Source organism: Prionailurus viverrinus, chromosome E3, assembly GCF_022837055.1.
Source record: "Prionailurus viverrinus isolate Anna chromosome E3, UM_Priviv_1.0, whole genome shotgun sequence".
Lineage (NCBI taxonomy): Eukaryota > Metazoa > Chordata > Mammalia > Carnivora > Felidae > Prionailurus > Prionailurus viverrinus.
Genome location: NC_062576.1, coordinates 39,971,355 through 39,990,809, shown reverse-complemented (window position 1 = coordinate 39,990,809; position 19,455 = coordinate 39,971,355). Strand labels below are relative to the sequence as shown.

Below are 19,455 nucleotides of genomic sequence, written 5' to 3'. Positions count from 1 at the left end.
TGCCCAGCTCAAACCCACAAACTGTGAGGTCATGACCTGAGTCGAAGTCAGACGCTTAACCGACGGAGCCACCCAGGCGCCCCTAGGTTTTTGTTTTTTGGGTTTTTTTAGAGAGAGAAAGAGCGCGTGCATGCAAGTGGGGGAGAGGGGCAGAGAGAACCTTAAGCAGGCTCCAGGCTCAGCTCAGAGCCTGACGCGGAGCTCGAGAGCTCGATCCCACAACCGTCGGATCATGACCTGAGCTGAAATCAAGAGTCGGATGCTCAACTGACTGAGCCATGCAGGTGCCCTCCCTTAGGTTTTTATTCTTTATTTTTTTAACAGGTAAAATTTTTTTAACAGGTAAAATTAAAGTGTATAGGAGGGGCTTTAGAGGGGATCATGTCAGAACCCAAAGGGAGTAAATACCTTCCGGAAGGAGAGTAAAGATAATTAAGTTTAGACTTTGCAACATAAAGCAGACCTGCTGATTCATTACTGAGCCAAGCAGGCCAGAAGCAGTGGGTAACTTTTTTTTTTTTTTTTTTTTTTTTTTTAATTTTTTTTTTCAACGTTTATTTATTTTTGGGACAGAGAGAGACAGAGCATGAACAGGGGAGGGGCAGAGAAAGAGGGATACACAGAATCGGAAACAGGCTCCAGGCTCTGAGCCATCAGCCCAGAGCCCGACGCGGGGCTCGAACTCACGGACAGTGAGATCGTGACCTGGCTGAAGTCGGACGCTTAACCGACTGCGCCACCCAGGCGCCCCAGCAGTGGGTAACTTTTAAACTTAATAGAAGAAAGAGTAACGAAAGGTTGGCTGAGTCCAAAAGCGGCATAAAAAGAAGAGAGGACTTTGGTCATACGCCCACCTCCACGGCGTGGGGGCTGGAAGTCGGGGCGCAGGACGGGCACACCCTGTTCAGAACACTCTAGATGGAACGGACATGGCGCAGACCCCTCCCGCACGCACCTTCTTCCTGAATATAATTAGATAAATCGTGGGAGGAAGTCACAGCTAACCCCTACCTGATCCAAACTCTAGACCTGAGCCAAAGTCGGACGCTCAAACGACTGAGTCACCCAGGCGCCCCCTCAAATTAAAAAAAAAAATTTTTTTTTTTTTAATTTTTTTTTTCAACGTTTATTTATTTTTGGGACAGAGAGAGACAGAGCATGAACGGGGGAGGGGCAGAGAGAGAGGGAGACACAGAATCGGAAACAGGCTCCAGGCTCTGAGCCATCAGCCCAGAGCCTGACGCGGGGCTCGAACTCACGGACCGCGAGATCGTGACCTGGCTGAAGTCGGACGCTTAACCGACTGCGCCACCCAGGCGCCCCAAAAAAAAAAATTTTTAATGTTTATTTATTTTTGAGACAGAGAGAGACAGAGCATGAACAGGGGAGGGTCAGAGAGACAGGGAGACACAGAATCGGAAGCAGACTCCAGGCTCTGAGCTGTCAGCACACAGCCCGATGCCCGGCTCACACTCACGGACTGTGAGATCATGACCTGAGCCGAAGTTGGACGCTCAACTGACTAAGCCACCCAGCCACCCCCTCAAATTTAAACGGAAGTACAGAGAGGCAAGAATGGCCAAAAACGCTTCAGGAAGAGCAAGATGGGAAACCTTGTTTTTTCCGGACATGATGATCTATCAGAGAGCAGTCATAATTAAGACTGACAAAAAGACTGATAGAACAGAAAACCCAAAGCCAAAGGCACGGGTGAAGGTCGGCAGTGACGCCGACCCCCGGCAGTGGGGGTCAGTAAATGGTGCTGCAGGGACGGGAGGACCTTCTGGGGAAGTTGAAACCGGACCCGCAAATCACAGCACACACAGGGGTCAATTCCAGCATCAAAACTCTGTAACGCTCTTGGCGATGATGATATAAAAGAGAACACTCCTATCCTCGAAGCGGGAAAGATTTCTTAAACAAGACGCAAACTAAATGACCGTAAAGGGGGTGGATCTGACGTCGGGGCAGACTAGCGCTGCGAGAGGATGCACCTGCTCTCGAGAACCACGTGGGCTCAGTGTCCACCGCAGCCTTGGAGTCCGCCCTGAGCCCTGCGAGATCTGATTGTCAGGCGCGGTGGAAGGTGACGCTCTCGTGTGGACCAGTCGCGGGATCGCCTGCCAGGAAGGGCCTCAGAGGCCACCTGGCCCTTCTCCCCACGGCAGCTCAGCTCAGCCCAGGTTCCTGGGGTTGGGCGTGGGGGGCCCTGACGTGCCGAATGGGAACAGAACCTCAGGTGCTCAGCAAGCACTTTGAAGTCTGAGGAGCAGCGATCTAGCCCGTCTGTACGCTCGCCCGCCCGCACTCGAATCTCTCCCTCGGCGTTGCTGGTTCCCACCACCGCGAGCCTGCTGGCGGACACTCAGTATGTCGGATGCTTTCAGTGAGAAGCCTCGGCCACTTGCACCCAGATTAGACACTGGGCGCCACACAGGCTACTTTCCTCCCTACGCGCCCAGGACCTGGTCCCAAGCCAACTCCTCGGTACCTTCCTGTATTTGTGGAACAGGGATGTGTGATCGCCCACAGCACGCGGGGCCCCGGGGCAGACGCTGCAGATACAGTGATGGGTGAACAGTAACTCGGGCAGGTTCACAGCACAGAGCCCTACCCTCTCCGATCACAGTTAGCTCAGGGTGCCGGGGGGATGGGCACATAACCCGGACGGGGGAGGGGTGCAGGGTAAGGAGACCCCTGGGCAGCCCTCACTTCAGGTGAGAATTAGCCCGGCGGACAAGCCGGGTAACAGGTGCGGAAGCAGGGAGGCGTCTTGGATGACCGCGTCCCTATTCGGTGCCATTGAAAACACTACCACCTTCTGGTAATACTGAAAATGTTTTGTCGTGTGGGAGACACTCACAGCTCTAGCTTTCCCCCCTCCTGTGCCTTGCGTTCGTCCCCTGGCGCCCCAGACATCAACTCTGCAGGCCTGCGGGCGGCGGGAGCGGGACGTCCTGCCGTCCGGGTGCTGACTGCGGCCCTTTCTCCGGGCAGGCACAGGCCTGCAGTGGAAGAACGTGGGCGGCTTCAGCGGGGAGTTTAACTTCTGCCAGGTGCTGCTGATGCTTCTGCTGGACTCCGTCTTGTACGGCGCGGTGGCCGGGTACGTGGAGGCCGTCCTCCCGGGCGAGCATGGTGTGCCCAAGCCCTGGTACTTCTTCGTCATGGTGAGTGCGGGCGCCGCCGCCCTGCAGACCGATGCAGACCGTCCACGGCCTCCCCCCGATACCCTCGCCCGTCGTGGCGGTGTCCCCGATGAAATCCCAAACCCCAGGACACCTAAGTTGGGTCCTCTCAGCCGGATTCACCCCGGAACCTATCAGCTTGCGGTCACCAGGGGAGCACGATTAACGCCCCGCCAGCGGCCCCGTTGTGAAGGGGGTGACCCTGTCTGACGTGCACGGGCACTCGCTCTGGGCCTCTGCGCGGCCGCCCTGCTGGCCCTTCCCAGAGTGTGGACAAGCGCCCGCCCGGTACTTCTCCAGGCCTCGGCCACAGGGAGCCTCCCGGCACGCCGCGAGCCTGGACGGGGCGCGTCCCCGTCGCTCACTCCGTCCTCAGGACCACGAGTTGCAGGCTAGAAAGCAGCTTGTTGTTAGTGGGTCCACGAGCAAGCTGCTTGACGTCTCCAGGCACCACTAAATATTTGGGACCAGGAAACTTGGGGGCTGGAGGGGGAGGGATGTGGAGAACTTGGTTTACCGAAATATTTATCTTCCCGAAGCAGACAGTGGACTCACCCGCACGTGCTAATGTCAGCTGCCTTTCTGTCTAGCCATCCCACTGGCGTGGACAGCCCGTGCCCCTCACGCAGTCGGTGCTCCAGGTGGTGGATCCGGACAGCTCTCCGAAGAGCAAGTTGATTCAGGAAGAGCCTACCAATTTGAAGAAAGGGATTGAAATCCAGCATCTCTACAAGGTATCGGCTCACAAACCTCCTTCCGAGAACTGAAGAAACAGGCGTAGAGGCTTCTGTTTTATTGTTGATGGGGGTTACGAGGCACAATTTCCTGACCGAGGTTTTGTTTCCTCCTGGAATGCTGTCCTCAAAAGAGGAACCTGACGTAAAGTGCCCTGTCTCCTGGGGTGCAGCTAAGTGGAGGAGGGTGGAGGGTCTGGATGATCTCTCTTGAAATAACCCGCCCCCCTCACCCCTGCCTTGCCAGCGCCCCTGCCTGGAGACACCTGGGACACCCTGGGACTCAGCCACTTGCTGGCTGACTTCCATCCTCCACGGTTCACACACCCAGCCACTCGGAGCCCCACCTCTCAGGGCCCGCTTCCAGCTGGGGCGTGATTCCCTGTCACCAGCGTTGGCTGATCCCTTCCTGCACGCAGAGCCCCGCGTGACTAGGCAGTGCCGCGACGGGACGCCTGGACACAAGCCCCATGCCGGGGATGTCCCACATTTTCTCCTTTGGCCCCTTCTGTCCTTCAAATGCGATGAGTCCCAAGGAGAGGCGGTTTCCTTGTACTGACAACGCAGCCTTGTCACGCTCACAGCCTTCCTCTGCCTGTGGGAGCTGGAGGGGGAGGAGGCGTCACATCCTGGCCCTGGACAGGATGGCTCCAGCTCCCTCCAGGCATGCCTGCTGCTTCCACAAGCAGGGATTCCCTTTGTGCTCGCACAACAGGCTGTCTGCAGCCACACGGTTCTGGCATGATTTCTGAGGGGGCTTAGCCAGGTAATGCGGGGAAAGGTGTGGTTCTAGAAGCAGGGAGAAATCTCCCTGCCAAGCTCTGAGCCCCTCGTCCTCGAGCTCTGGCCTCCATGGCTCGGGTACCAGGGAGAACCCCCAGGACTGCGCCCCACCCCCGTCAGGCTCCTCACCAGCCCCCTCCACCCCGGTCAGCTAAACCCCGAAAAGAGGGCTCCCTTCTAGATTTCCACTTGGATTCCCACCGATGGGCTGGCAGGGGAACTTGGGGTGGGTCACAGGTTCGTCACAAACGCCACATGTGTGCACGTGCTCCACGGTCAGTCACGCGTTGAATTTTCCGCAGGTCTATCACACAGGAAAGAATAAACATGTAGCAGTCAAAGACCTGACCCTGAATCTGTACCAGGGGCAGATCACTGCTCTCCTGGGACACAATGGAGCCGGCAAAACCACCACGTGCTACGTGCTCACAGGTACCTGTGCGGGGCCAGCCCCTCGAGGAGGAACAGACCCCAAATTCTGTTCCATCTCCCCTCGTTAGATCTCACTGATGTCTTAATACGAAGCATTTGCTGTTTGTTTTTATGCCATCTGTATCCTGTCTGGCTGTTCACGTGACCTTGTAGCAGGAAAAGGAAATCTTTGGCTCTTGCAGCCTGCAGACTCTGATCTCACACGCTATCCAGGAGCTGTGAGCCCTGCCCTCTGTGTGTCTTCCCACATAGAACCTTCCGGTACAGGGAGGCACCACTAATCTCCTAACCATGAAATCCATCCATTTGCTTCTGATTGGGGGGGCGGGGGAGATGGCTCAGTTAGGATGAGACCTGGACAATTATTCTACAATTACTTCGGTTTCACAATCATTTTGATGCCTAAATAGTTATTTCACATTCTGTCAGCTAAAACAATAGGCTGCGATGTTTGAGAACTTGTTCACTCTGCAAATGTGTATTTCTTGGAGCCTTAACCTGTGTAAAGTTCTGTACAAGACCAACAAGACACATTTCTGAGCTTCAAGGAGCTCTGAGAGCCAAGCAGTCACAGACATCCACCCTGCCAGAGAAACTATCAGCATCTCAGAGGCAGGCTGCCTCGGTTCCCCTCTCAGGCTGCTGTGCACCTTCTCTGGAAGATTCTGACGAGCAGCAAAGGGGAAACTTGGTCTGAGGTTCCGTCGGTCACTCCCCCTCCACGCCCCGTCCCCCGCATCAGGATTTTAGGATCTGAGGCTCAGCCCCACAGGCGCTCACTGGACAGGCTCTGTGGGGGTCAGGACAGGGGACTGAGGCCGGCAGGTTTCCTGGACTGGGGGGCAGTACTGTCTCTAGACGGGGGTCCTTGTCAGATGCAGGCATTGCTGATGCCAGAGGCCTCTCCTCCTGTATGGACTTGAGGTCCTCAGCGCCTGCAGGGTGACCCAGCTAGACCCCCAGGCCACATGACTAAGGTCCTAGTGTTGTTCAAAGACAAAGACGTGAACCGTTTCCCCCGCCGCCCGCCCCATACACACACACAGACACACACACGCTCTTCCCGGGTGCTTCCCTCTCTGCTGTTCTCAGCAGTGGTTTCTGTATATGTGTGCTACCTCTGTCTCCCCCATCCCTCTCTCCAGAGAATCTGTTCTGTTCCCTCTGGCCAGTGGTGCTTGGATCAGGGCTTGGCCAAGAACAGCCACGCGGTAAATACTTTTCAACGAATGACTGACTGAATGAATGAATTGACGTAATTGCAAGTCCTGCCACAATGCGGACCACGAATGACCTCTCAGAGGTGAGCCACGGATTTCTACCGGCAGTGACACGGCACAGAAAAAAAGGTCAACGCGGCCCTGGAGAAAGTGGCACCGAGCGAGACTGAATAGCCCTGAAGATGCTAAGCCGGGAAGGGAAAGCCTGGCTGAGGGCCCAGGACACTGAACATTGAAGCCCTGTGCATGGAGGCCCCAAAGTTGGCACAGGCCTGTTCTGTATCTGAAACCCCATTCCTCCACTCAGTAAAGCTATGTGGGTTTTGAAAAAAAAATTCTAGGAGCTATTCTAGTATTGTAACTCTACATAAAAAGACTTACGTATTTAACGTGGAAAGCATCACTGGTTTTCCTCCCCATCCCCCAACTGCAAACAGTCACCGATGCTTTATCGTCCACAGGCAAAATGAAAGATCCCAAAATGTCATCAGTGGGTAATTTGGCAGGAAGTATCAAGAACCTGAAAGTCTTGTCCCCCCTTGGCCACCGAATCTACTGACATTGGTTTGGAGTCAGAAAGTGTGTGGGGAGGAAGGCAGAGTTGAGATCCATGTTCATACTCACGAAACACTGCAAACTACCTAAATACCTAAATACCTACTAGCATGGTGTGAATAAATACGCAGGGTATATTCATAACAATGAAATCCTGTTAGCCTTCGCAAATTATATAGATCTCGTTGACGTGGAGAAATGGCCTCAGTAGACTGTTTTGTGAAGAGGCCAGTTAAAAGAACCAGAATTTATATTTCCCAGTTTTGCTAGAAACTTAGCATGTGGGACAGCGTACGCATAAGAACGTAAGAACACAGCCGAAAGTATGCAAAACAATGTTAACAGCGGTCGTGTTTACAGGTTGGGATGTGCATAACCTTCGTCTGCTTTGCCCTTCTTACTTTAACCCTGTTGCAATAGACATCTATGGCCTTTTTCAGTCTGAAAAAATACAACTTAAAATAAGAAAATGAGAATAGGGGGTGCCTGGGTGGCTCAGCCAGTTGAGCGTCTGACTTCGGCTCAGGTCCTGATCTCAAGGCTTGTGAGTTCAGGCCCCACGTCAGGCTCTGTGCTGACAGCTCAGAGCCCGGAGCCTTCTTCAGATTCTCTGTCTCCCTCTCTCTCTGCCCCTACCCCACTTGTGCTCTCTGTTTCTCTCTCAAAAATAAATAAACATTAAAAAAATGTTTTTAAAGAAACTGATAATAAAGACAGAGTACACAGATGGGCCGTATACACATCCCCACATGCACCAGGCAGGGGGTGCGATCATTCGCGTGCTCCCTGGGGCTTACTGGGAATTTACACGGAATCAGTCATGGGTCTCAGCTCAAACCTAGTAGACAACCCAAACACCATCGTTCTGAACCACGTTTCCACAGTAGCTCTTAATGCTCATCTCAGTGTAAGCATGACACGCACCCGTGTGTGTCTTCTTCACCGAGGCAGGCTGGTGCTCCTCAGACGTAGGAAGGAGGTCTCCTGCCTCCGCTGCCCCCACACATCCTCACTCACTGTCACAGATCATCTACGCCTCGGATGTTCCCAATCGTGACAAGGCAGAGGCGGCCTGCACGCCAACAAACAGAGAGTGTCCTTACGCCCTTGCTCCGCCGCGTGCTCTGACTGCAGGTGACCCTGGGATATGTCTTCTCCTTGCTCCTAGGTCTTATTCCCCCTTCGAGTGGGTGTGTGTATATCAATGGATATGAAATTTCACGCAATATGGCGGAGATCCGGAAGAGCGTGGGCTGGTGCCCCCAACACGACATCCTGTTTGATGACCTCACCGTAGCGGAGCATCTCTCTTTCTATGCTCAGGTGAGTCTGTGCGTGACAGGCCGTGGCTCCTCTGCGTCCTGGTGGTGGGAAGACAGGCTGTGGCTCCCTGACCCCAACCTCAGAGGGTCCTAAAACCTCTTTTGGACACTGTTCCCCAACCATTCGCGGAGGAGGAGAGGCAAGGGTTATCATTAGGGCAGGGTGATTATAAAGGATACAAGTCGGGACCAGCCGAACGAAGAGACATACACACAGGGTGAGGTCTGGGTGAGTCCCACATGCTGAGCTTCCGTGTCTTCGGGACACATACCCTGCTGGCACGTCGCTGTGCAGGAGGGCAGCTCACTTAACCTTCCAGTGTCCAGTTTTTGGGTTTTTTTTCTATTTTTTAAAAAATATGTTCGGGGCACCTGGGTGGCTCAGTCGGTTAAGCGTCCGACTTCAGCTCAGGTCATGATCTCACAGACCGTGAGTTCGAGCCCGCGTCGGGCTCTGGGCTGATGGCTCAGAGTCTGGAGCCTGCTTCCGGTTCTGTGTCTCCCTCTCTCTCTGCCCCTCCCCCATTCACGCTCTGTCTCTCTCTGTCTCAAAAATAAAAGTAAAAAAAAAAAAATTTTTTTTTAATTTTTTCATTTATTTTTGAGATAGACAGACAGAGTGTGAGTGGGGGAGGGGCAGAGAGCCAGGGAGACACAGAATCCGAAGCAGGCTCCAGGCTCCGATCAGTCAGCACAGAGCCCGACGCGGGCTCGAACTCAAGAGCTGAGAGATCATGGCCTGAGCCGAAGTTGGACGCTTAACTGACTGAGCCCCCCCCGGGTGGCCCCAAGTGTCCAGTTTTTCTGGTGGGATTCATCACATAGGCCTGAGTGATGGAATCATGCAGCAGGTGACTGAACTCAGTCTGCAGCTTAGGCAGGCCAGCTGCGCCGGCCGGTCCGGAGTCAGCTCATTAGCATAAACTAAGGTGTGGCCCAAGGGTACAGCCCTGAATAACGAGGACACACGCATCCCTCCAAGGGTGTAGAGGCCCCTCCCACTGACTGGGTGAAAAGCCAGCCAAACTCTTGCCTTTGCAACGCTTAGATTTCTCATCTGTGGAACGTCCCCTGGATCCCGGGGGGTGGCTCCCACTTGGTCAGGAGGTACAATCCTTTCCTTCATACGCTGCTGTACTTGGTACTGATGAGACTCATATTCACATGGTTCAAACCCCAAGAGCCTTGCGCCCATCCCTTTCCACGGAGGTAGTAAGTTTCTGGGGTGCAGTTTATGCAGGTAGTAGCAAAATGCCTGTGGGACAGCTGGGCCCCTACCAGGGCGGCGGGGAGGGAAGTCAGGGCACGCGGCGCAGCACGCGGAGGGAAGGAGGAGGCGCCAAGGCCGGGAGCCCCTGCCCGACGTCCCTGCCCCCGCTGTCTCAGCTGAAGGGCCTGTCCCGCCTCAAGTGCCCCGAAGAGGTCCAGCGGATGCTGCACGCCCTCAGCCTGGAGGACAAGCGGGACTCCCTGAGCAGGTGCCTGAGCGGGGGCCTGAGGCGCAAGCTGTCCATCGGCATCGCCCTCATCGCGGGCTCCAAGGTAGGCGGGCGGGAGGCCCCGGGGCGGGGCGCCCAGCACGGCGGGCGGCCACGGGGAGCCGCCGCCACCCCGCCACCCCGCCACCCCGCCACCGGCTCCTCGGCCCGGCCCGCAGGTGCTGATGCTGGACGAGCCCACCTCGGGCATGGACGCCGTCTCCAGGAGGGCCATCTGGGACCTGCTGCAGCAGCACAAGAGCCAGCGCACCGTGCTGCTCACCACGCACTTCATGGACGAGGCCGACCTGCTGGGGGACCGCGTGGCCATCATGGCCAAGGGGGAGCTTCAGTGCTGCGGGGTCCTCGCTGTTCCTCAAGCAGAAGTACGGTGAGCGGGGCGGGCGGGGCCCTGCGGCCGGGCCGGGGCCGGGAAGGGAGGAGGGGGCGCGGGAGCAGACTCAGATCTGGAGGCAGGACACTGATGTCTGAGTTCCGTTCTGTGGGTTCACGGCCTCTCCACCCACGCGGCCAGGGGTTTTATCCTTCTTCCACCGTCCTTTCCCGATGTGACAAGCGGACACTCAGGGACCGTGCTCCTCAAGGACTGAGCCAGCATGTGCGAAGCACCTGTACAGGTGTGGGGTGTTTCTACAAGGGGCTCCCTTGTTTTCCTGGACCCCATGGCCTCCTGTGTCACTGCCGCCCCCATCCTTCCTCTGCCCCCTGACCGGGTGACCTCATCCAGCCTGCGGTCATCCCCTCTCCAGCCCAGACCTCTTCCTGAGCTCCCCGTGCGTGGACGCTGCCCGGCTCCCGCAGGCTTGTCCAAACCCTGTGCAGCCCCGGGCTCCCGCACTCTGCCCACAGCACAGGCAGACGATGTCCTCTAGGATCTGGGCCAAAACCTTACAGGCTCACTGACCCCTCTGTCTGTCAGAGCCCATATCCTATCTGTTCCCAAACCCTGGGGGCCTTCCCTTCCCCCGTCACCTCCACGCCCGTCTAGCACCCTGGACTGGCTTCCATCCTCTCCTGGCCTGTATTGTCACACCTGCCTGCTGACCACCACCACTAACCCCCCCCCCCCTCCCCACCGCTCTGTTGTCAGAATGAGCCTGTCACTCTTCGGCTCAGCCCTGAAGTGACCTCCCCTCCCACCGAGAGCAAAAGCCAGAGTCCTAGGGGTGGCCCACGGGCCGTGCTTGGCCTGGTGTGCCCTGTTTAAAATCATACTCCCTGGGGGCACCTGGGTGGCTCAGTCAGTTGAGCGTCTGACTTCGGCTCAGGACATGATCTCATAGTTCATGAGTTCGAGCCCCGTGTCAGGCTCTGAGCTGTGAGCACAGAACCTGGAGCCTGCTTTGGATTCTGTGTCTCTCTCTCTCTGCCCCTCCCCTATTCATGCTCTGTCCCTCTCAAAAATAAACACAAAAAAAATTTTTTAAATCACATTCCCCAACCCTCCACACCCCATCCCATGTCTGTCTTTCTTGACACATGGCTCATGTCACTAATACTCTATACATTTTCCCCGTGTATCTTACTGTCTGTCTCACACTCCTTTAATGAAGGCCCATGAGAGCAAGAACTCCTGACTAGTACCTAGAACAGTGCCTGTCTCATCGCAAGGGCTTGAGAAATGTTTGTTGAGTGGCCCCATCGCCAGCATCACGCTAACAAGTGTCACTAGTGTCAGAAAGGACGTTCAAAACGCCAAAAGCATGATGTGATTATTACAGAGGTAGCCTTGTTCTTCACGTTGATGTGCAAGGCCTCTGCCAAGTCAGCTGCCCTCCATACAGCCCTCTGCCACGTCGGCCAGCATCGCTACGTCCGTCATTACCACCTCCGGTCACGGAGGAGAAGGCCAGACCCTCCAGAATACCGGCCTTCAGAGGCCAGTTCGTTGTGTGAAAACAACTCCACCCCTCGGGACCCTCCAGCTCCACGTTCCCAGGGAGCCGCCCCTTCTGACCTACAGAAAAAGTAAGTGCAGCTACAAAGAGTAAGATTATTTCAGGCTCTTTGAAATGTTGTTTCAGGTGCAGGATATTACATGACTTTAGTGAAGAAACCTCACTGTAGCACAGAGAAGATTGCCCATCTATCACCACATACCCAATGCGGTTTTGCAGTCCAGCATTGGAGAAGAATTAACGTTTATTCTTCCTAAAAAGAGCATGCCCAGGTGCGGACCCCAGGGGGCGGGAGTACCTGTGAGCGTGCACGGGAGTGCCTGCGTGCATGCACGGAGTGTCCAGAGCCATGTCCTCAGCAAGAGCTCTCTGTTCTGTGAGGGTCTGGACCCCCAGGCCTTTGGTACCTCCTGGAGAGACAGCACACTCCAGCCTAAGCACACTTGAAAATATGGGGCTCTGATCATGTCACCTCCATCCTTTAAAGCCCTCGATGGCTCCCAGAAGCCTTCAGGTTAAAGTCAAATTCTTAAATATGGCTTTACAGGGGCCCTTTTATTGGGTGACTGAGCTCAGATGAAGGTTTTACCTGATTTTCTTTAATTATTTCAGACCCCGGATAGGTTCCCGGCACCCCCCCCCCAACACCCCGTCCTCTGCATCATGTTGTTCTCAAGTAGGAATCTTACCTCCTACTTCACTATGAAGTCGAGAGCCAGCAAACAAGAACTCCGTCTCACTCCCACACAAGCCCACACTCGCTCCTTTCTTCCTTCCATCTCTTAACAGCCCAGAACGTGTCCCCTTCCTGCTGAAGGCTCACCCTTCAGCCCCAGCTGCGGGTCTACCCACCTTGCGTTCTCAGGAACGCACCTGCTCGACTCACCCCACCCATCCACACCATCAACTCCTGTCTCCACTGGGTCATTTCCAGGAGCACCTGAACTCCCCACCGCCCTCTCCCCAGCCCCCGGCCCCCACCGTTATATACTTTCTGTCTCTAAGATCTGGACTGCTCTCACTGCCTCTTAGGAGTGCCAGCATGCACTTTCCCATTGGCTTTTGGATCTGTCCTTTCGTGACTGGCTTAGATCACTAAGCACAGTGTCCTCAAGGTTCAATGTTGTGGCGTCTTGCAGAATTTTCCTCCTCCTTAAGGCTGAATATTTTTCCCTTACACACACACACACACACACACACACACACACACACCCCACGTTCTTTATCCATAGCGGACATGTGGGTTGCTGCCACATGTTAGCTATTGTGAATAATACTGCCATGAACATGGGTGTACGAGTATCCATTCACGACCCTGCTTCCCATTCTTTGGTGTATATTTCCTCGCCATTCATAGGTCTTCTTTGAAGCAATGTCTATTGCCCATTAAAAAAAAAAAACTTTTATTTATTCAGTAATGTCTACACCCAGCATGGGGCTCGAATTCACGACCCAGAGGTCGAGAGTTGCGTGCTCTTCTACCTGAGCCAGGTGCCCCCTGTTGCCCATTTTTGAATCGAGTTGTTCTTTGCGTCGAGTGGTAGGAATTTTCTATATATTCTGGATATTATCCTTGATTAGATATAGCATTTGCAATATTCTCTTCCATCCAGTGCGTTGTCTTTTTATTTTAAATGTTTTATTTATTTTTGAGAGACAGAGTGTGAGCAGGGGAGGGGCAGAGAGAGAGAAGGACAGAGGATCTGAAGCAGGCTCTGCTCTGACAGCAGACAGCCCGACGTGGGGATCGAACCCCCTGGGCTGCCTTTTTACTCTGATGATAGTGTTTCTTGCTGCACAGTTGTTGCTTTTTAACTTTCATGACATCTGATTTGCTCATTTTTTTCTTGTGTTACCATGCCCTTGGTGACACATCCAAGAAGTTACCGCCAGATCCCATGTCATGAAGCTCTGTCCCATGTTTCCTCCTGAGAGTCGATTTTAGGTCTTACGTTTAGGTCCTCGATCTATTTTGAGTTAGTTTTTGTATGTGGTGTTATGTAGGGTGCCATGTCATGCTGTTGCGTGGGGATGTCCAGTTTTCCCAGCCCCACCTGTTGAAAAGACTGTCCTTTTCCCCTCACTGAATGGTCTTGGCAACTTCGTCGAAAACCATTTGACCATAAATGCGAGGACTTATTTCTAGGCTCTCTGTTCTTTTCCATCTATGCGTCCGTCTGCCTTTGTGCCAATATTGCCCTGCTTGGATTGCTGTCGCTTCTTAGATGGCCAGGGAGCGTGAGTCCTCCAGTTTTGTTCTCCTTTGAGATTGTTTTGGTATTCAGGGTCCTTTGAGATTCCATATGAATTTGAGGATGGCATTTTCTACGTCTGCAAACAACATCACTGCTTTTTTGGTAGGGACTGCACTGGATCTGCAGATTTCTCCAGCTGGTATTGACATTTTAACAAAATTAAGTCTTCCAGTCCATAAACAGGGGCTGTGTTTCCATGTATTTACAACTTCTTTCATTTCCTTCAGCAACGTTTTATAGTTTTCATCGTAAAAGTCTTTGACTTCCTTGATTACGCTGATTCCTAAGAATTTTTTTTTGATCCTATAGGAAATGGGGTTATTTTTATAATTTCCTTTTCAGATCTGTTCATTGTATTTAGAAATGCAATGGATTTTTGCGCGCTGACTTTGTCTCCTGCTACTTTGCTGAATTCGCTTATTAGTTCTAACAGCTTTTTTGTAGCATCTTAGAGTTTTCTACATATAAGATCATGTCATCTGCAAACAGATAATTGTACTTCTTCCTTTCCAGTTTGGATGCTTTTTACTTCTTTTTCTTGCCTGACGGCTCTGACTACAGCTTCCAGTGGCACGCACATCAGACAGATTCTGCCAGCGCGGACGCCGTGCCAGGGGAGGGGCACATTCCGGGTCCCTCCCACTCTGCCGTCTTCCTGGCATCCCTGTCTCACACGTAGGCCCTCAGCCATGACCCAGCCTCCCCAAAACACAAGCGGCGGAGTTAAATTAGCGCTTGATTACAAAACGATACCTGGAAAATCCACAAATATTTGGAAATGCAACACCACACTTCTGAACAGCTTATGGGTCAAAGAGGAATTAGTAATGATTCGGGGGGTGCTTGGGTGGCTCAGTTAAGCATCTGACTCTTGATTTCGGCTCAGGTTATGATCCCACGGTTGTGATATCGAGCCCCACATCTGGCTCCATGCTCAGCACATGCTCAGCACTTAAGAATCTGCTTAAGATTCTCTCTCTCTCTCTCTCTGTTTCTCTGCTCCTCCTCCACTCTCTCTCTCTAAAAAAGGAAGAGAGAGAGAGAGAGAGAGAGAGAGGGGAAGCTCAATACAGAGAAGGAAAGAAATAATAAATACGAGGAGAGCAAATGATGAAATAAGAAGCAAAAGAAAAAATCGAGAAATCTAAAATCGCCAGACATTGTTTATTAAAAATATTAATAAAAGTGACAAGCCTCCGCCAAAGCCATTAAATAAAAAAAGAAGAAAAGACAAGAACCAGCCACAGGAATGAACAGACCATTCTGCACACCGACTGCACAGTCAGGATGGGACATGGAGAAAAGATCACAGACAAATTGGATTTGGATACAACAGGCTGATTCCTTGAAAAACACAATCTGCCAAAACTGACACCAGGTGGGAAAGACGAGGACGAATCACCGTGCATCTACTGACAAGATCAAATTTGCAACGACAAACGTTCCCGAAAAGAAAATGCCAGGTCCCATCAAACGCCGAGGAAATTTAAAAAAAAGAGAGAGAGAGAGAGAAGGGAGCAGCTCCCAACCCGTTTAAGGGCATGAGTCTCCAGTAGCAAAACTCTGGCACATGAACACGAACACAAAGCCTTTAGCAAAATTACGATCCGGCGAATGGACCTACCTGGGGATCCCAGGACGGCTTCGCACCCAGGTCTGGGACCTCAGCAGGGATTCCCGGAAAGCCTTCCAACTGGGACCAGTGGGCAGCACATGGACGTGATCCTCCCGGGCACGGTGGCCCAGGGCTCCGAGAAACCATGGCAGAGCCCGTGGGCTTCCTCTGACCCAACCCCCATCACATCCACCCAAATGTCAGTCAGCAGGAGAACCAGCACTCACACTGGGGCTTATTGTTTTTGGTGAACACTCACCCACAGAGACACAGAGTGAACAATAATACACTAGCAATGCACGCAAACCACACGGTCAAACCTCAGAAACAAGTTGCATAGAGGAAACCAGACCCAAAGTAGACGAAGATTCCACTTATGTGAAGACAAAGACCGGGTATGGGGAACCTCTGGTGGTGGAAATAGAGACACTGGTCATCTGCGGGGAGGAGACGGAACCTTCTGGAGGGGGCAGCAGGAGCACTGTGTAGGGTGATGGAAAGGCCCACCTCCTGGGGCACCCGGGTGGCTCAGTCGGTTGGGGGTCCGACTTCAGCTCAGGTCATGATCTCACAGTTCGTGAGTTTGAGCCCCACATCGGGCTCTGCACTAGCAGCTTAGAGCCTGGAATCTGCTTCAGATTCTGTGTCTCCCTCTCTCTCTGCCCCTCCCCCACTCACATTCTGTCTCTCTCTGGAAGATAAACATTAAAAATATTTTTTAAAAAAGTAACATCACCTCTTGACTGACACGAGAACAAGGCATCTCACTACGTGAAAACTTTGCTCCAATTTTGCCCCAATTTTTCAGAAGGGACATACTGACTTTGTTGCAAGACAGTAGCAATCCATGAGCACAATTTCAGTAAACGGACACTGAACACACAGCACAGGCTGGCTGCTCTGCAAGGTGTCCTTATGTTCACTGTGTTCTTTACGACTCGGTGCATGAGGTAGTCTCTACCCTACAGATGAGGAGAGACTTGGGACGTGAAAGAGCTAGCCCAGAGTCACACAGCCAGGCAGCGGCAGAGTCCGCACATAGACCCAGCCACAGTCAGTGCACTGTGCAAGCTCTTAACGCACTGCCGCCCTTGGGGGCGGACGAGAACGCCGTGCAGCCTCATGAGGGCATCGGGCATGCGAGCAGGGTTTCTTATAGGCACTTTGCCGTCCTGGACACTGGGCTGTGAGGGAGCAGATAGGAGATTGTGGGTTTCTTAATATCACACAAAAAGCCACGATCCATTCATGCATGCATGAGGAAGGGTTCGAGATCAGCAGGTTGTTAAGAATTAGCTCCTTTCCTCATTTACCGTAACAGTAGGAAAACAAAAACAAAAAAGAGCACTCACTGTCTTTGGAGAGAACGGCCTGGGTTTTGTGTCCTGTCTCCGCTGTGTGGTCTTGGGGAAGTCACTTAACCTCAGCACTGTCTTCAAAGAGCTGTGGAGACAATTGACGGAGTTCATAGGTGGAAAAGGGCTTGGAATGGCCACTGGCCCTTAGTCAGCACTCCAAAAAGAGTAGGAAAGAGATGGAATGATACTCGCACAACGTGCGAGGTGTGTGTGCGATTTACCCTCACAGAAACATTCTGGAGTAAATGCTGTCACCCTCACCCTCACCGGTTCAAGTTCAGAGTCCTGAAGCTAGAGGGCGACCAAGTTGAGATTTGAACAAGGTCCATCTCGACTCCACAGCCCCCGCTCTTTGCCCTGAGGAAAGCTCAGGGTGACGGTGATGGCGGGGCGGGGGTGGGGGTGGGGGGTCCCCTCGCACCCGTGAGGAATAAAACCTCTCTTCCCTTCCAGGTTTGCATCTCTATTTACCGAGTTGGAACAGAGGCAGGTGGAGCTGGGGATTGCCAGCTTCGGGGCCTCGGTCACCACCATGGAGGAGGTCTTCATTCGGTAAGCAAGGGTGAAACTGTCACGCATCTACCCATGGACCGGAGCCCGGCTCCTCCTCAGAGCACCCTTGCTGGGCGGCCTCCCAGCCTCTGACGAGGACTTCCAGCGATAGGGGTACGGCTTAACACAGAAAGCGTTGAACGCAATACCACTCTCTAGGAGTGGCGTATCATGTGGGATGTCGTTGACTATAATTGACTCAGCTGGTTTATGCGGCTCTGGAGTTGGCCTATTGGTCTGATTTTTTTTTTTTAATGTTTATTAAACATTATTAAACTGAGTCTCTGGCTCAGTTTTCTTCCGGAGTTCCTGGACTTCTTGTGTGCTCTGGATAGAGGTCCTCTGTCGGGTACGTTTTCTTCCCAGCCCGTGGTTGGCCTGTTCCTATTTTCGGAGCCCACCTGTAGGTCAGAGTCATGCTGCTACTCTCTCCTCTAGGAACGTTACCATTTTAGCTTCCGCATTAGATCTGTGACCCCCCCAGTGTTAACTTTTCTGTGCAGTGTGACAAGAGGCTGAGGTTCATTTTCTTTTTTCAGTTCATGTATTTATTTGGGGGAGGGGGTGAGGGGCAGAGAGAGAAGGAGAGACAGAATCCCAAGCGGGCTGCATGCTGTCAGCACAGAGCCCGACTCAGGGCTCGAACTCAGGAACTGTGAGATCATGACCCGAGCTGAAGTTTGACGCTTAACCAGCTGAGCCACCCAGGCGCCCCAAGGTTTATCTTCTTGCACGTGGGTACCCAGTCGTGACGGAACCACTTGGCGAAGAGACTTCTTTCCAGGCTGAGTTGTTTGGATGCCTTCACCAAAAATCAATTGACTGCATATGTCCATTTCTATGCCCCCCTCTTCTGCCCCACGCCAGACCCACGCGGTCGAGATTACCGCAGCTTTACAAAGGACATCTTGAAGTCAGGTAGTAGATGGTTTCTCCGGTTCTGTTTTTTGAAGATGGTTTTGGCCATTATAGGTCGTTTGGGCTAACATGTAAATTTAAAAATAAACTTGTCAGTTTCTATTTAAAAAAAAAAAAAAAAGAACTTGTTGGAAAGCTGGCTCATCGGACACAGCAAAAACACCACGCTAATGCAAGGTGTGAACAGTACGGAAAAGTCGGCAGCAGGGGAGAGAAGAAGTATATGGGAACTCTGTGCTTTCTGCTCAGTTTTTCTGCAAACCTAAAACCATCTAAAACATAGAGTCTTTTTTTTTTAACCTGCTGGGAATATAACCGGTACTAGGTTGAATGTAAATATCAATTTGGGGACAATGGACATCTGAAATATGCACCGTGCCAATCCACAGGTACTCTACACAGCCTCCTTTATCTGGGAGGTCATCTATAATTTTTATCAGCCATCTCTTGCATTTTCCAGAAGCTCTGCCTATCTTTTATTAAACTTATTCCTAAGTATTTCAATTTTTTTCAAGGGGATGGAAATGGATCTCTCAATTTCATTTCCAATCACTTGCTGCAGATCTAGAAATCATTTTTTAAGTTATTGATATCTAAAAATATTGCTTAACTCAGTAGTTCAAACAATTTTGGGTTGACTTCCTTAGTATTTTGGATAGGACCATCATGTCATTTAAAGACAGTTTTACTTCGTATTTTCCAGGCTTCATGCCTTTTGCTTGCTTATCTCACTGCGAGGGGCCTCAGCATAACACTGAGTCCAAGCAGAGAGGGGGGATGTCCTCGACTGGTTAGGCAGAAGCACTTCCTTGTAAGATAGTTTTTATATAGTTTATTTTCAGCCATACATATATTCAACTACGGATCTGAGATATAAATTTCCCTTTGAGCTTCACGTGCCTGCGTCGCACAGTTGTTTGATATGTAATCTTTTCTTCCCCATCCAGTTAGAAATATGTTTAATTTTCTATTGTGGTTTCCACTCTGACCTGTGGTTTATTTAGAACTGTGTTTCTTAATTTCCAAACTCGTGGAGAGTTTTGTTTTTTTTTACTGTTCCTATTCAGGGGCACCCGGGGGCTAAGTCGGTTAAGCATCTGACTCTTGATTTCAACTCAGGTCATGA

The 19,455-nt window shown here is 52.3% G+C and overlaps 1 protein-coding gene and 1 long non-coding RNA gene across 4 annotated transcripts in view; one reads left to right on the top strand and one right to left on the bottom strand.

Annotated features, from left to right (window-relative positions):
• Window positions 1-19,455, top strand: part of LOC125154316 (ATP-binding cassette sub-family A member 17-like) — an 88,101-nt gene that overhangs the window by 34,051 nt on the left and 34,595 nt on the right. The window contains 10 exon segments of the mRNA XM_047838448.1: window positions 2,998-3,170; window positions 3,779-3,922; window positions 5,008-5,137; window positions 8,081-8,235; window positions 9,621-9,776; window positions 9,892-10,071; window positions 10,073-10,103; window positions 11,758-11,815; window positions 11,817-11,903; window positions 17,313-17,411. Coding sequence (XP_047694404.1) covers window positions 2,998-3,170; window positions 3,779-3,922; window positions 5,008-5,137; window positions 8,081-8,235; window positions 9,621-9,776; window positions 9,892-10,071; window positions 10,073-10,103; window positions 11,758-11,815; window positions 11,817-11,903; window positions 17,313-17,411 — 1,213 coding nt within the window.
• Window positions 1-19,455, bottom strand: part of LOC125154317 (uncharacterized) — a 44,779-nt gene that overhangs the window by 21,868 nt on the left and 3,456 nt on the right. For 2 of the 3 annotated variants that reach the window (XR_007147753.1, XR_007147752.1), the window contains exons 2-3: window positions 16,854-16,944; window positions 3,744-3,878 (exon numbers count right to left, since the gene is read on the bottom strand). This is a non-coding gene — a long non-coding RNA (uncharacterized LOC125154317). The remainder of the gene's footprint in view (window positions 1-3,743; window positions 3,879-16,853; window positions 16,945-19,455) is intronic. The other variant, XR_007147754.1, reaches the window with a different exon arrangement.